A 15,875-nucleotide genomic window follows, 5' to 3' on the forward strand; every position below is an offset into this window, starting at 1 on the left:
TGAGCTTTTTAGGATGGGCCCCAATCCAATATGGAGAGTGTCTATAGAAAGCCAGAAGTGGTAAAGAGAAAGATCACGGAGACCTATGGGGAGGCCACTTTCTTGTCTGCTATTCAAGACAGGATTCCTCTGTGTGGCTCTGGCTGTCCTGGAACATCATCTGTAGACCAGGCTGATCTCGAGCTCAGAGACCCACCTGCCTCTGCCTCCTGATCACTGGGATTAAAGGCTGCACCACCATTGCCTTGATACTTTAACAAGTCAAAGAGGAAGGTCTCAGGAGACACCAGACCCCATGACACCCAGTCTCAGACATGTAGCCTCCATAATGGTGAGCAATTGTTTTGTCTCACAGTATTTCAGTCACACAGCAGCCTGGCTCAACTGCAGTTAAATACATATCTGGGGGCAAGGGGACCCCATTTGTGGGTCTCTATATACTAGGGCATAAGGAGGCTCCCTGCTTACTTGCCAAGTTGGTTCCTGGAGAGGTCCAGTGTCTTGAGCTGTCTGCAGGTCCACTTCTCTTGAGGTGGCAGAGACAACAGCTGGTTTCCCTGTAACCTCAAGAACATGAGGGCCTGAAAGACGGAGGAGAAAGGGAAAAGATGATATTAAATACGAAAAGGGAGAAGTCGCAATGACAGGTCACCGGCTCCCTGTCAACATACAGCCAAATAACCCTAGCCTACTTCTCCATAGGAAACTCCCCCAGATCCTCTCAGGCAGAGATGAATGATGTGTTTAGACTTTTCCTCAAGGCTGGTGAGAACTGTAGGCTAGGAGTGTAAAGGCCTGAGGCCAAAGATTCTTAAGAGTCGTGGTTAGTGGTGTCTGCTTGGAATACACGGAGTACCATTAGGTACTTCCTCCTTGGGCAGTCCCCAGAGAGGCAACAAGACGATGGGTGATCTGCCTTAGCCATATGACCTTGTAACTCCCAGCATGGGCTCCCTGGGGTCCCCACATAGGGGTCTGTCTATTCCTGTGAGCCTTGCTGAATGCAAACCTACTGAGTGACTTCAGTTGTATAGTATGGGACCCCTTTGGTATCTCTGCATACAAGATTCATCCCCATGCCTTGCCTACTGGGGTCCCTACTCACTTGGAGGATGTCTTTCTTTAATGACAGCAGCAGAGGCATACCTTGGCTTTTCTTGGTGACATTATCACAGATCCACCTACAATCATGTGGCCCAAGAGACCCACCACATGGCTGTACCACACTAAGCCCCTCATGTGCTTTTGGTTTCCCTTATTGAAGGGCTGATACCATGACCCACCATGGCCAGGATGGTTGCCACCCTCTGCATTTCTATTAAAGCTTCCGCGAGTGGTTAGCCCAGGGCTTAGGCCGGGATGTGGAGACCTGCTCAGTCTCCAATATGGCGAAAGAGACCAGGGGGAAACTAATTTCACAGAACATAGAGTTGAGATTCAGTGACGCTCCTTTCCTCTTTGCTGGCGAAGCCATACTGCAAGGTGCTGGTATGAGAAATGGACTCAGAATAGGTAAGTATTTAATGGTAGGAACACATGGCCAGTCAGCCCCTGTGGGTACCAGTGACATGGGTTCACATTCAGCAGCACTGCCTTCTCTCCTAGCCGTGAGTCCACGGGGGTCTCTTCCTCTGTCCCATGTTTGCTTGGGGGATCTATGACTTAATACCCTTGATACACCCCCCCTTTTTTCTGAGATATGCACACTGAAAGGATGCTCGCTGTCTTTTGGCATTCTAGATAGTGTGAGCAGCTTGTCTGGGAAAGTTAGGGGGTGTACCTGAGTGTTCAAACATGGTCACATTTCCCAGGCAACGCGTTCTGTGAGCCCACCATCAGACCCTACAGGAGTACCCCAATGCCTTTGGAGAACAGTTAGGAGTCCCTTGTTCTGGGTCTCACTGGGCCTCGCAGCCTGCCTGAGACCCTGTGTAGACACTGTGTACAGTGTTCTAGGTACAAATTCTTTCCCCAGAGTTTGTGAAGCTCCGTGGGATCTCTGGAGGCCAGAAGGAGCCTCTCTCTGGCAAGCTTCAAGGTTTCGGCATGAAGGGCTGGGGCTGGAGCTCAGTGGTTGAGCCCTTTTGTGCTGTCTGTGAGGCTCTAGGTTAATTCTTCGCTACAGCCAAAAGCAAAGCAGAAGTTCCACTGTGAACGAAGTTCTGAGGGTTGTTATTTTTGACAAGGAGGTTCTCTAAAAGACCATACGTTAAAGAAACAATAAAGGTGGGCACTTTGGCTCTGAGAGTTACTGGTGGGTGGTGAAACCTTTCAGAGCGGGGCCTGGAGAGGTGTTCTGTTCACTGCTGGTGTGCCCGTGAGGTGGATGGTGTGGCTACATCTCTTCTGCTTCCCCGTTAGTTCAGGTCTTGGCTGTGAGGTGAACATCCTTGTTCTCCCATGATGCACTGCCTCACCACAGGCCCAAACCACTAAAACCAACATGGTGGATGTATATATGGACTGATACTTCCTGCACCTTGAGCCAAGACAAGCCCCCTTTCACACGGAAGCTGGTTGTCTCAGGGTGTTTCTTACAGCAATAAAGAGCTGACTAACCCAGGCCAACAAGCCCTTCCCTGCACAGCTGTTTGCTGGCGACCATTGGTCTCCATCTTGGCTCAAGACTGTGCGTGTCTTTGATGGCCAAACTTACCCTTCACTTCTTCTTCTTATGTCTCACGAACTCAGAAAAAACACATAGATTCCCTGCAGCCCAGAGGGATTTTTCTTACCCCTGTTGACAGTGAGAAATGGAGCACCATTGGACTCACATCAAGCTGGAAAAATCCCAGGGGCACCTCTTTCAGAGAGTTCTCGGAGAAATCCGCATCCCTAAGGTGGTTTTTCCAAAAGACAGCCATTTTGTTTGGCAGCGATTCCAGGGCATTTTTGGAGGCTTTACAGCATTTCTAGGAGTGAGAGGGAGAATAGTAAGTAGGTTTCTGCGTGTAGTGCTGCCCAGAACTCTGTAAATTTGATGTCAGAAGAGAGAGTACTGGGACAGGGCTCTGGGACCATAGTGCAGGGTGAGAAAGAGGGCTTCAGATCCTCCACGTCTGCTGCATTGTCCTGTCTTGCAGGAGCAGGGGCAGAATTTCCTAGGGGAGACAAACGTGCCCCGTAGTTTTCCCTTTATCACCATCCGGCCCATTGTCCCAGGAAATAACGGGCCAATTCAGAGCTTCTGCTTCCCCAAGTACGCGGCCAAACTAGAAATGCTTATTCTTTGGTTTCAAACCAACAGAAACAAAGCACAGATATCCCTCATGTCATTCACCGGCTTCGGCCAGCCAGGCTCCCAAGAAACAAAACGCCCATTTAGTCTGCAGAGCTCTGGGCTTAGGCTCCCGCTTCTTCCCATTTCTCAGTGCACCAGAGAGCTGCACCCTGCCTGGCATTTGTACTGGTATGTATGTGTAGATCTGGGTTTGCACGTGTGCACACACGTACATGTGGAGGCCAAAGGTCGATGCTGGGCGTCATTTCAATAGTTCGCCACCATCTCTTTTGTTGGACAGGGCTTCTCAGGGAAGCTGCAGCTTATCAACGGTCTAGACTGGCTGACCAGCCAACTGCAGAGATTCTCCTATCTCCACCTCCCAGTGCTGGGATTATAGGCATGTGTTGCCATGCCTGGTGTTTTAAAAAAGCGTGTGACATGTATGTATGCATGTATGTATGTATGTATGTATGTATGTATGCATGTATGTATGTGTGCTCACATGTGAGCATGTAGAGGCCAGGGGTTGTTATTAGGTCTCTTCCTCTATTGCTCTCCACCTCATTAACTGAGGCCAGGTCTCTCACTCGAACGTGGAGCTCGTAAATATGGTTGGTCTAGCTAGCTGGCTTGCCCTAGGAATCCTGCCTTTGCTTCTTGTGTGCTGGGCTTACATTTAGGCCACTATGTCTGCAGAGTATTTTTATGCATAGCCTTTCTATGGGGACTGGGGACCTAAACACAGGTCCTTTGCACAGCAAGTGTCTTACCCATTCAGACATCTCTCCAGACCCACACTTGGCCTTGTGTGTGTGTGTGTGTGTGTGTGTGTGTGTGTGTGTGCGTATGTGTGTGTGTGTGTGTGTGTGTGAGTGTGTGTGTGTGTGTGTGTGTGTATGTGTGTGTGTGTGTGTGTGTGTGTATTCTTGGGGATCAAACTCATGCTTATGTGCAGCCACCTTCCCATCCCTTCTGTCATCTCGTGTGAGGGGACAAAACTTAGTAGCAGCTACTGTGTGTCCCTTAATCCAGAGCCAGGCAGACCGGCTTACAGGTGCCACTGTTGCAGACAGTGTGACTGATGCTGTAGGGTCTCTACGCAGCTACGATGTGGAGGGACACTCATGGCATATGGCGAGCACAAGCCCGAAGGAGACCATGTGAGGATGCCGAGGGCGGCATGCAAACTCGACTGTGGCTTGCATGATACAAACCAAAGGGCAGGACCAGGGATCTGGAAAGCTCTTGAGGTTGTTCCTGGAGACATTCAGATAGACGAGAGACTTGAAGGAGTGCATAAATTGGACAGGGAGCTCAGTCAGCCTATTGTCGGCCAGATCGAGTTCTTGCAGCTTCCGCAGGCCGATCCAGTTAGTGGCTGTGGGGCAAAAGAAGTGTGTACTGTCAAATGGATTCCAATCCCAAACAGCAAGAAGGCATCTAATGACACAGGGCCGTCGACAGAGACACTTACCATTTTCTTCTTCAAACAACCGCTCCAGGTAGTTCTTGGAAGCATTCAGCTTTTGAAGTTTTGAGAGGTGCAAGAATCCAGGCGGGAGGTGGGATAGTTTGTTGCTGGAGATGTCAATTTCAAGTAACCTGGGGCCAGAGAGAAGGGAGTCAGGGACCAGAAGAGCAACAGCAGTCCTTAAAGATCTCTCGCTAGACAAGGCATATGTGTTCTCTCCGCACACGCAGTTTAAGAAACAAGCGGGGCCATTACAAGGCATTTTTACTCATTTGGTTAACCGGTACCGTAATGGAATCTGACTTTGATGGGTCCTGGTTCTTCTGAACACTTAGGGATTAAAATCTTTGCCCACGTAAAACAAGTGGTACAAGTGGTACCCTGGTACTGCCAGGAGGCCATGGAGCAGGACTGCAACCTTTTAGGGCTTGCAGATCTGCCCATTGGACCCAGGTTAAGGAACCCGTGAAGGTGGTCCTTGCTCTTTCCGGTTATGGTTTGTGAAACTCACTTGTGAGAGTCAAGGGCTTACCAACGGTCATGTCTTTTACAGCGTTTAAACCCCCAGTTTCTTTGAAACATTGCACCAGTGTGCCCTGGCACCCCCGTGGAGGTCAGAGCACAACTTTCAGGAGCCATTTCTTCCTTGCCAGCATGTAGGACATCACACTTGACAGCAAACACTTCTACCCACTGGGCAATCTTGCCAGCCTCAGCCTTAGTGGAGGCAATCAGCTCACATCCTTTCTGCGATGAAGCCTGGCACCCCGCCCCTAAAATCGAAGTACAGTCCTCTGATGGTTCATCATGATTGTCAAACAGTTTTGGGCATGTCTATGAGAAACCATTTGGATCAGGTGAGTGAGGATGGGAAGACACCGAACATGCGTGGCAGCATCCATGAAGTACCATGCTAAGTACCATGAAGCAGGCATGCCTCTCTGCTTCCTCACTACAGATACAGTATGATCAGCTGCCTTCTGACCCTTCAGCCATGCCTTTCCCACCACGTTAAACTGTCTCCTTCAAACTGTGAGTCAGAATAAACCCCTCCTTCTCGAAGTCATCAGGGTACTTAGTCACAACAACTCGATAAGTGATTGACAGATGTCCTTCCCTTCCTGGGCCACCTAGGAAAGATAGGCAGCGACCAGTGTTCATGTGCCACCACATTCCCAGAGTTGTATTCAATCCTCCACATCGTAGCTGCATAGAGACCCCACAGCATCAGTCACACTGTCTGCAACAGTGGCACCTGTAAGCCGGTCTGCCTGGCTCTGGATTAAGGGACACACAGTAGCTGCTACTAAGTTTTGTCCCCTTACACGAGATGACAGAAGGGATGGGAAGGTGGCTGCACATAGCATGAGTTTGATCCCCAAGAATACACACACACACACACACACACACACACACACACACACACACACTCACACACACACATACACTCACACACACACACACACACACACACACACACACACACACACACAAGGCCAAGTGTGGGTCTGCAGAGATGGCTGAATGGGTAAGACACTTGCTGTGCAAACATAAGGACCTGTGTTTAGGTCCCCAGCCCCCATAGAAAGGCTATGCATAAAAATACTCTGCAGACGTAGTGGCCTAAGTGTAAGCCCAGCACACAAGCCCTGGCCACCACTTTCCTTGGGCCCACCAGCTATTTCGTTTGGGGGAAACACTTCTGCCAGTCCAGAAAGCTTCTAGACACTGTCCTCTATTTCTGAGCAGGACCCAGTTGGGTCCTTTGTACAAACAGCTCCGAATGGCTATGCATGGTGCCCAGATCATCTGATCAGACTTCTCTGACTCCTAAAGGGTCAGAGATCTCGATGGCCGTGCTTCTGTGAGCTTGTGTAAGAGACAAGCAGTCCTTTTAACTACTGCCACAAAGTAGTTTTCCAAAGGAAAATTCACCCTAGGACCCTGTGTGGGGAGGTCACGCTGACGGGCGGGCACAGAGGACTTTGTGCACACTCCTGGGCCCACCTGGAGCAGATGATTTCGTCGGATGACTGCACGCAAGGCAGCTCCCCCAGGTGGTTGTTTGAGAGGTTGAGCTTCTTCAGATTGATGAGACCCCAAGGGATGATGGAAGGGAGCGCAGGCAGGCAGTTGGCAGAGAGATCAAGCTCTGTGATCTGGCAGGAGATGTCTAAGAGCCAGTCGAGGTCCACCCAGGGCAACCTAAGATGGGACCATTTCACACGAAGTGCCTGGGGTTGGACAGCAAGAAACAGCACGTAAGTTTGGTAAGTCCAGGCCTGGAGTAGGAGGTTCAAGTGAGGCCGTGTACCCACTTCAGCTGGATCCCTGTCCTGAGATGCTGGGACCATGTCTACCTTGCCTCCAGTTTCTACTATGGAAGTTGGCACACAGAGGTGGTGAGTGTGCTCTGGACAAATCATCTGCTTCAAGTCACCTCTAGAGGGCATCGGTGGGCCCAGAGACAACCCCTGAGAGCTGTACCCTGGGATGCAGTGAAGCAGCAATGGCTTGTCCACTGAGGCTTGCAAGTTCTCTTCTCAGGCAGGGAGAAGATGGAATCCAAAATGTGGCCCCGAGATCTCTGTTTGTGACTCACTCGGTGTGATCTAGACAACCACTGTCTGCAGCCACCTGGCGCTGGGCCAGGCCACACTTTGGATACCACCAAATGGAGATCCAGAACTCTGGTCCACAGCCCACAGCAAAAAACCTACCCGCTTAGTAACCACGGTTATCTCCGTAACAACCTAACAAGTTCACCCATTTTCCTCTGTCACAGTCAGGCCAGGACTACGTCAGTAACAGACAGCTTCCCTAACTTTTGGCCCTGCTTCAGTTCAGGTCAACCCGAGAAAGCTAAGTACGTATGCAAGTATTCCTACAGAGATACACAGGAATCCCCATTTCCAGTGATGTCTCCAATTTCCACGGGCAGTAGCCTCCAATGAAGACATAGTAAAACCTTCCCTTGGTTCCATTCTGAGACATATCTACTCCCCCTGTGCCCGGAGTCTCTGCCACATACAAACAACAGCCTGACCTTTTTGCTGTGGTACACACCCCAGAACATGTTCCTTATATATTCTTTTTTCACAAGAGGAAGTTAGAAATCCCCGTGATCGGCTATTGTCTGGTAGCAAATGGGACCTGGTTAAATACATAAGGCTAAGGCTTTCCTCTGTTTTCAGGTTTATCAGAGAATCTGAGACTCATTTGTGTTTCCAGGGAGAAGAAATCTATTATTTTGGCTTGTATATCCGAAGCAACGAAAAATCCATAACAGAAAGTTACAGGGCCAGAGTTATAAACAAAACTTAGTGCTTCACAAATGAGAACCATAAGGATGGTTAAGTTGGCCTTTGCAATTGGCAGCGGCTGAGAGGTGATCACATCTGGCCACAAGGTGGTGCTGTGCACACTGCCTTTAGCTTGTTTGGCTAAATCCAGTAAAGGTTTGTGTGCAGTGCTGACCCCTTCCAACAGAATGATCTCAGGCCTTTATCTCCCTCTCCATTTGTTTAGATGAAGAAGGATGAACAGCTAAGATCTGGAGAGAGGAATCCTAGCCTCTTACAATTGTGTTAGATAAGTCATTTCCCTGGCAGCCTTTTCCCTTTCTAATGACTGTGTTCTTCCCACGTACTCTAAGCTTTTAAGTTTAGAAAAATCTAAAGTTTGCCAAGAGTTGAACTAGGACCCCACAGACCTAGAGTCATCTTCTGTCAAAGCACCATCATTATGGATGTCCCCCAGCTCTGTCTAAACACAAAACCGTACACTCTTGGGGCTTAGGGAGATGGCTCTGTGGTTAAGCACTTGCTGAGTGTGGCTACTAGCAGTCATGTTGTGTGGCTCACAGTTGTCTGAAACTCCAGCTTCAAGGGTGTCCCACAATTCTGGCTCCGAGGGTACCTGTGCTCATTATATGGACCCCCACATACACACAATACAACATTCGAAAATGAAACGCAAACTCTTCACTCTTTACCAAACCATTTCTGAATGTTATATCCTGGCACGCATCCTGGTTAGGGTCTCTATTGCTGTGATAAAACACTGAGGCCAAAGCAACTTGGGGAGCAAGGGTTGATTTACACATCCCTGTTTATATAAGGAAGCCAGGACAGGAACTCAAGCAGGGCAGGAGCTTGGAGGCAGGGGCTGATGCAAAGCCTTCCACAGTGATCATTCCAGTAGAAGCAAACCAGCCACATAGAGGAGTGTGGTATGTACCACCAACCTCACTAGACCCAAGGACAGGGGAAGCAGGTGGAACCGCCTGCTCTTTAACTGTCCTTCCAGGACCCACCCCACATGTTTCTTCACAACTGAAATCTGACAAACCCATGCCCAGAGAGAAGTGGTCGAAACCCAAAGACAGGATGACATACTTGGGAGGCAGATGAGCTCATGGCAAGTGCATGCTGGGTAAGATGGGGCATACTATAGACCAACACCCCTGTAGACAGCCTTCCACCTGGTCTTGGGTTACATTGGGAATTTGGACGGACACGTTTTATTTTCGGTGTGCGGGCACCCAGAGTGCCAGAGTGTTCACAGGCTGCCAGGGAGAGTCGACCAAGAACACCAAACAACAGTGACACCATGCTCTTGACAGGAACAGGTTCAGTAAGCCGGCAGTGCTTATTGCTTGTTTGTGTTAGTCTGGGCAAAATCACCACAAACCAGGCTCCGAGGGAGCATTGCCAACCATTGCATAACCCTGGCCCGGAGGGCTGAACCGAAAGATCAAAGGCGGCTGGCGCTGTTCAACAGCTCAGGCATCAGGCCTCACGCACTGGCTGAACACAGATGGAAAATGTCCCGGTGTTTGTCTCCGGGCCTTTTAAGTGCTCGCCAAATGAGAGGAAGCCCATGGGAAGCACCGCTCACCCCTGGAGGCAGCAAGGGATGGCTTGGAGCTGTTTTCCGAGGTGATGGTTGGGACTCAGGTTGTTTCAGGGGTTGGATGGGAGGCCGGGGAGATGCTCAGTGGGTAAAAGTGTCTGCTGTGCAACTGTGGGGACCTGAGTTTGATTCTTAGAACCCAAGTTCAGGTGGAAAAAGAGAACTGCTAGGCCTCTCAGCAGGAGGTATTCTGGGCCAGTTCCCAGCCAGGAGTCAAACAGCTCCTTCTCCCGACTCCCCAAAGCTGTCTTCAGATCTCCATACATATACATCACACAAACACACCACTGCACACACACCTTTGTACAGACAGCAGACAGACACACATTAGTAACAATAAGATTAAAAGTTTGATTTTGTTTTTTTATGAAGAACAAAAGGGTTGTGCATGTATGTTGGGCCATGGCAGAACGTGTTGAAGAGCATGTGCTTCTTCTCTGGGGACGGAGGCTATAATCCAGACACATTGTCTGCCTCGACTTTTCTAGAAGCTACTGGCCACAAAGGTACCACCTGCCCCTGCCCCAAAGCATTTTTATTTTTTACTATTTATTGTGCGTGTGCTTGTGTACATCTGTGTGAGTACGCAGACCACAACAGATGTGGAAATCAGAGGACACCTTGAAGGGATTGTTTCTCTTCTGCCATGTGGGTCCTGAGGATGAAACTCAAGTTTTCAGGCTCAGAGGCAAGCACCTTCACCTACCGAGCCCTCTTTGCCTCACCTAGCTGAACCTTACTTGTATTTTTATCACACTGCAACTCTATTGGCTAAAGAAAAAAAATTATTCAAAGGAGGCCTGGACTCTCAAGTGCTTTTAGCTTAGCTTTAATCTCCATTGAGAGAGGCTGAGAAGTAGGTCCAGAACAGACATGGAAAAGGATTGTTGGCTCAGAGACTGGTAGGGTCCCGAGTCTGGTAGAGTGGAACCCCTGTTTCTTATCAGGACTCTGTTGACCCTCAGGGCAGAATTCGTAGATCTGCCTCTCTGATTCCCAATCCACTGTTCATGTCTCACGACTTCACAGACAAGTCTGAACCATAACCCCTAGAGACTATAGACGCCTTGATGGGAGAGACCATTGCTCAATGTAGTGGGACAAAGCACACCGAGAGAGGCAGTCAACAGACGCTTGTTCAGTTATGACACATGTGTTAAAGTGGAGGAACATGCGGAACACTCTAGAAATATTATGTTGGTCCTTGGACCACGGCAACCCCCAAACTTTCTTTGTCCAGCAGAGGTTCTCAGATGATGTCTGAAGATGGCTTCTCTTCAATGTGAGGCTTCTGAGTAGTGAGAGGAAAGTCTGTGTTCCTCCAAAGCTACCTATGATTTGGTTCTGGAAGCCCTAGGAAATGACAACTGGTTTTTGTCCCCAATTAGAACTAGTTTGAATTGTCACAGGGCTTTGGGTTTAGCATGCCATAATCTCAGCCATATGTGTGCTAATTTTTATAGAAATGTGGGTTTTCTTGCAACTATGTCTATTTAGATAGGTGTGCATGTGAACACACATGCACACATAAATGTATACCTACTCTTGCTGAAGCTATCTAGTTCTCCCTTCATCAGGAGGAACAGACAAACACATCCTCCAGAGGGCTTTAGTTTTGCAGTATTATGTAGAGTTAAAGATGGAGTGCTGACTGCTCTCTAACTACTCTCTGAAGCTACTTTGTCTATTTTCAATATCTCTGTTTTTATCATTTTTTTCTTCCATCTGTTTTCTTGGTCTGTAGCTCTTTTTAATCTCAAACATTCTAATCTCAAAAAGTCCTAGCTTCTTTTCCAAGTGGCAACTAGAGGCCAGACAAAACTATCACGGGATCCTAATCAGTCAGGCAAAGGCAGAAGGTTCTGTGGTTCAGATTTGGAATGGCCTTGCAGTCTAGTGGCAAAGGCCTAGTCTCCAGTGTGTTTTTGGGGAGTATGAGAAAAGGAGGAAGTAGGACTTGGTGCAAAGTCTTCTAGTCCTCAGGGCCACACCCTTAAAGAAAGATATCTGGACCCAGTTTCTTCTGGTCGCTTTCTTTCAATTCCCAGCCAGGAATCAAAAGGGCCCCTGGCTGCACCCTGGTGCCAGGGCAGTGAGACCAACTAATCATGGCCTAAAACCTCTGAAACCTTGATAAAAAGAAACCTTTCTCCCATGTTACTTGATTTTTCTTGGGTATTTTGATATCATAAAGGAAAGCTAGCCAATGAAAAGGAGTCAAAAACAGAGAATCCAGACCATTCCATAAACAGACACAAACAATTAGGCTCCATCCACATGTTACATATGGTAGAAAGAGAGAACCAATTCTTTAACTTCCACATGTTCTGTCATATGTGTGTGTGTGTGTGTGTGTGTGTGTGTGTGTGTGTGTATGTTCATGCACACATACTGCACACACACACATATGCACGAATGCACATACTCAAATATGCACACACGAAATAAAACACTTTAGAAAAGATAATAAATAACACCTTTGTGGAAAGCAAAAGGAAGAAATGGGTTCTTAAAAACCAAAGAACACCTGCCAAGAGAGTAGAAGAGAAAGCAAAATGAGGTAATAAATTAACATAAAATCAGCCACTTAGTCAGGGAGGACCTGCGGTGTACCAGGAAGTCTAAGAAAGACTTGAGAATATCTACTTCAGATAGCAGGGACAAGAGAGACCAAGAGAGGGAGGGGGCTTTTCTACTCTTAAAAGGGGTTACTCGGTTAATTCAATGACTGAGTGGAAGGAAAAATAATATCATTTCTGATGAAACACAAATACTAAAATATATTGTGTCAGACTTACTGCTTAGCTGCCAATCATAAAGTGGAATAAACATTACAACAGAAGCCAGATGATTGAAAAATGTTAAATACAAAAATAACTTTCAAATCCAAGTTTAATGGCATAATAATAATAATAATAATAATAATAATAATAATAATAATAATGATGATGTTGATGATGATGATGATGATGATGATGATGATGATGATGATGATGATAAAAACAATTGTCTGTTCTTGTAAGGTATGTGAAGGTTAATTGTAGGCATAAACTCTGAGAAGAAATCCCCAGAAACCTGGCAGGACTTGCCTGGTTGTGTCCATGAGGGTCTAAAGAAGATCAGTGGGTATGGAAAATCTGCCCTCAGTATGGGCAGGTACCATTCCATCAGCCAGGGTCTGAGATAGACCTGAACAGCAGAAGTCACTTTCTTTGTCTACTTCTGCCTGAGGCATTCCCCTTGTCCTCACTGATAATAGAAATCCAAGCTTGGGGGCTTTACACTAATGTTTTTCTAGGTTCCCATTAATCTACCACTAGACATGTTATTAGCATCCATGATCCCCAACTTGAAGAAAGAATCAAGGGGCTATTAACTCTCTATAGTTATACAAGCTAACTCCCTTAGTAAGTCTCCTCTCTCTCTCTCTCTCTCTCTCTCTCTCTCTCTCTCTCTCTCTCTCTCTCTCTCTCCCTACCCCCTCTCTCTCTCACTCTCTCTCTCTGTCTCTCTCTCTCTGTCTGTCTCTCTCTCTCTCTCTCTCTCTCTCCCTTCCTCTCCCTTATCTATCTATCTGTCTGTCTGTCTGTCTATCTATCTATCTATCTACCTACCTACCTACCTATCACATTTCTGTCCATCTATCCATCCATCTATTAATCATTATTATTTATCTATTATCTACATTCATTTAGCCTGTAAAAGTAACTTTTATTCACCAGTTATAGTTGCTGTCTCAGAAAATTACTGCTAAATAAGCTCACCCTTTCTAGTTCTTTCTAAACTCTGGCTGGCTGGTTCAGCACAGCAATCCTGGCTCAACTCCGCTCTAACCTGACTGATTCAATCTGGTTACTCTCAGCTTCTCAAGGAATTGCTCTGCTTGCCTCAAACTGACTCTGGCAACTTGTTCTACTCTTCTGGATCCTTCTTATTCTCTGGCTTCAACTGCCTCTGCTGACCTGCACTGAACTGCATGAACTCACAAAGAAACTCAACTCCACTGCCCTGCGCTCACTGCACGAACTCCCAACCGAATGACTCCCTCTTCTTGCTTCTCTTTCCTGTGTTGTTCTTGTGAGAGTTGGACATATCTTATCTCTTGACTCTTCTGTCATTTTCTTTCTCTGATTTGTCACTTTGTCCACCCCTCAATTAGATATCACAGTGTGTCCATATTCCAGCCAGAGAGATTAAAAGTATGTGGTATGCTTGCATTCCAGTTGAATCTCATAGACCTAAATCTTTGGATGTGATCCCTTGCTGAGCAGCCATGTTGTGGGATTGAAATTTCTACACATATCCATTCTTTTCACATCCGTGTTATTTACCCATTTATTTCAGTGGCTATTCTATTAGAGACGCCCCAACCAATACAGGCACAATCGAGACCTGAGTGTAGGTGAACAGTCCAGAGGTTGAGCTACCATCAGAAGACAGCACTCCTCACAAGCTCCTTGCAGAGCATACAAAGCACTTTCAACTGACCATTTACAGTATCCCTGCAAGACTGCCACCATCTGCTCAGAAAGAACTCCAGAAGTGACCGAGATCTATAACAGACTCAGTACTGTAGTTAACGTGCCCAGTGTTTGATATCACCCCCTCTCTACTACTGCATGCTTATAGGGCTCTGGAAAATCTGAGAGCTATCCAACGGCACCTAAGACAGGTGATGATAAGAGACAAACTATTACAATAAAAATTACAATGAAGTTAAAGCTTTATGTCCCAACACAAGGCAAAAGAGATAACAAAAAAGTCAATGAAAGTACAGGTAAAAATGACAGTACACCAGGAAAGATGAACTATGCATAGAACCAATGGGGGGCGGGGTACAAATCTGTATGTCACACAATTGCAGGAGGCCACCAAAAGGCAGAGGCCAAAAAATAAGTTCTATTTTCACAAGAAATCTTCTCATCAATTGGGAGATATGAAGGGAAAGAAACTTGGAAAAGCAACCCTGCAACATATCTCACCCCTTTCCTGACTCCATATCTCACACTTATGATCACCCAGGAGAACAGAGATTAAACAGTGCCCAGTTATTTTGACAGTGAACTATCTCTCCTTCAAATAATGTGGGTTGAGGAGAAGAGAAGAAAAAAACCCGACCCACAGCAATAGCATAGAAATTTAGGACAACAAAAGTCTCTCAATGATTGGAGAGCACACAGCTCTGATCAGTTATAAGAGGGAAAATGGGAACGCCACGGCGTTCTGTGCTCACTGTGCACAGGGGGATGACAAAGAGCGGCAAAGGCAGGCAGGCTGGCATGGAAAACAGAGATGAAGGGAAAGCAAGTGCGTGGTCAGGAGGGTCAAGCTGAGCATCTCTTAAAAGACAATGAAGCTAATCATCATTGATGAGCTTAGGAATTGAACATGCTCACTTTCTGGGGGGAGCTGAGTCCAACTCCACGGGGGAGTCAGGTCAAAGACGAAGTTAGGACTTCAAACATGGTCAAAAAGCTCATGGCTGGGGTGGTCATAGGACCATCTGTCGCTGGTTTGCTAAATGCCCCTTTGGAACTAACTCCCTTCTGAACATTTAGGACTACTCCATAGGTCAGTGTTACTTTTGACCTTGACCAGAGATGCTTTTTCTGCAGTGGACAGATGACAAAAGTTCAGAGGGTTGGGGGTGTGTGTCAAATACTCAGCCCTATATGAAACACCTATACGATCTCTCTCCACACTTTAGAGAGTACAGTGAAAGGAATAAATGTGAGATAGGGGTGGCGATAAATGCCATGAGTGCCATCTTCTGTCTGCTGGATATGACACTGCATTTCCATCCATGAACTCACTAATGCTATGGCTGCCTGTATGAGACCAAAACAACAAGATCAGGGGCTCAGAGGGTTACAGAGTGAGGGGGTGATCAGGGGGAAGTGGGAGGCGGAGGATTCAGGGTGCATATAATCAGGGCAATCATATGTGCACGAAGCTGTTAAAAATGAATACAAGATATTTTAAAAAGAAAATAACCCAATACTTAATGACCTAGGAGTAAAAATGGCAGTAGGAAAGCTAAAATATGGGAGATTTTATTGTTAGCCAGAGCGAACAAGCCCCTGACTACACTGAAATACAAGTCTTATTTACAAGCAAACAAACAAACAAAAAATCTCCAATGTGACACAATAAACCTAAGCGGGAAGTGACGTATCCAGGGGAGATAACCAAAGATCCATCCCCACACGTTCCTAATTCAATATAAATTGTTCTCAAGTAAAAAGTTTAAAGAACAAACAGTCCCCG

At 47.0% G+C, this 15,875-nt stretch overlaps 1 protein-coding gene across 1 annotated transcript in view; it reads right to left on the reverse strand.

Annotated features, from left to right (window-relative positions):
* Window positions 1-15,875, reverse strand: part of LRRK1 (leucine rich repeat kinase 1) — a gene marked incomplete at its 5' end in the record, with an annotated part of 122,201 nt that overhangs the window by 44,965 nt on the left and 61,361 nt on the right. The window contains 5 exons of the mRNA XM_080913828.1: window positions 469-581; window positions 2,775-2,912; window positions 4,438-4,601; window positions 4,698-4,825; window positions 6,702-6,928. Coding sequence (XP_080769954.1) covers window positions 469-581; window positions 2,775-2,912; window positions 4,438-4,601; window positions 4,698-4,825; window positions 6,702-6,928 — 770 coding nt within the window. The remainder of the gene's footprint in view (window positions 1-468; window positions 582-2,774; window positions 2,913-4,437; window positions 4,602-4,697; window positions 4,826-6,701; window positions 6,929-15,875) is intronic.

The sequence above is a fragment of the Micromys minutus genome, assembly GCF_963924665.1.
Source record: "Micromys minutus genome assembly, chromosome: 3".
Lineage (NCBI taxonomy): Eukaryota > Metazoa > Chordata > Mammalia > Rodentia > Muridae > Micromys > Micromys minutus.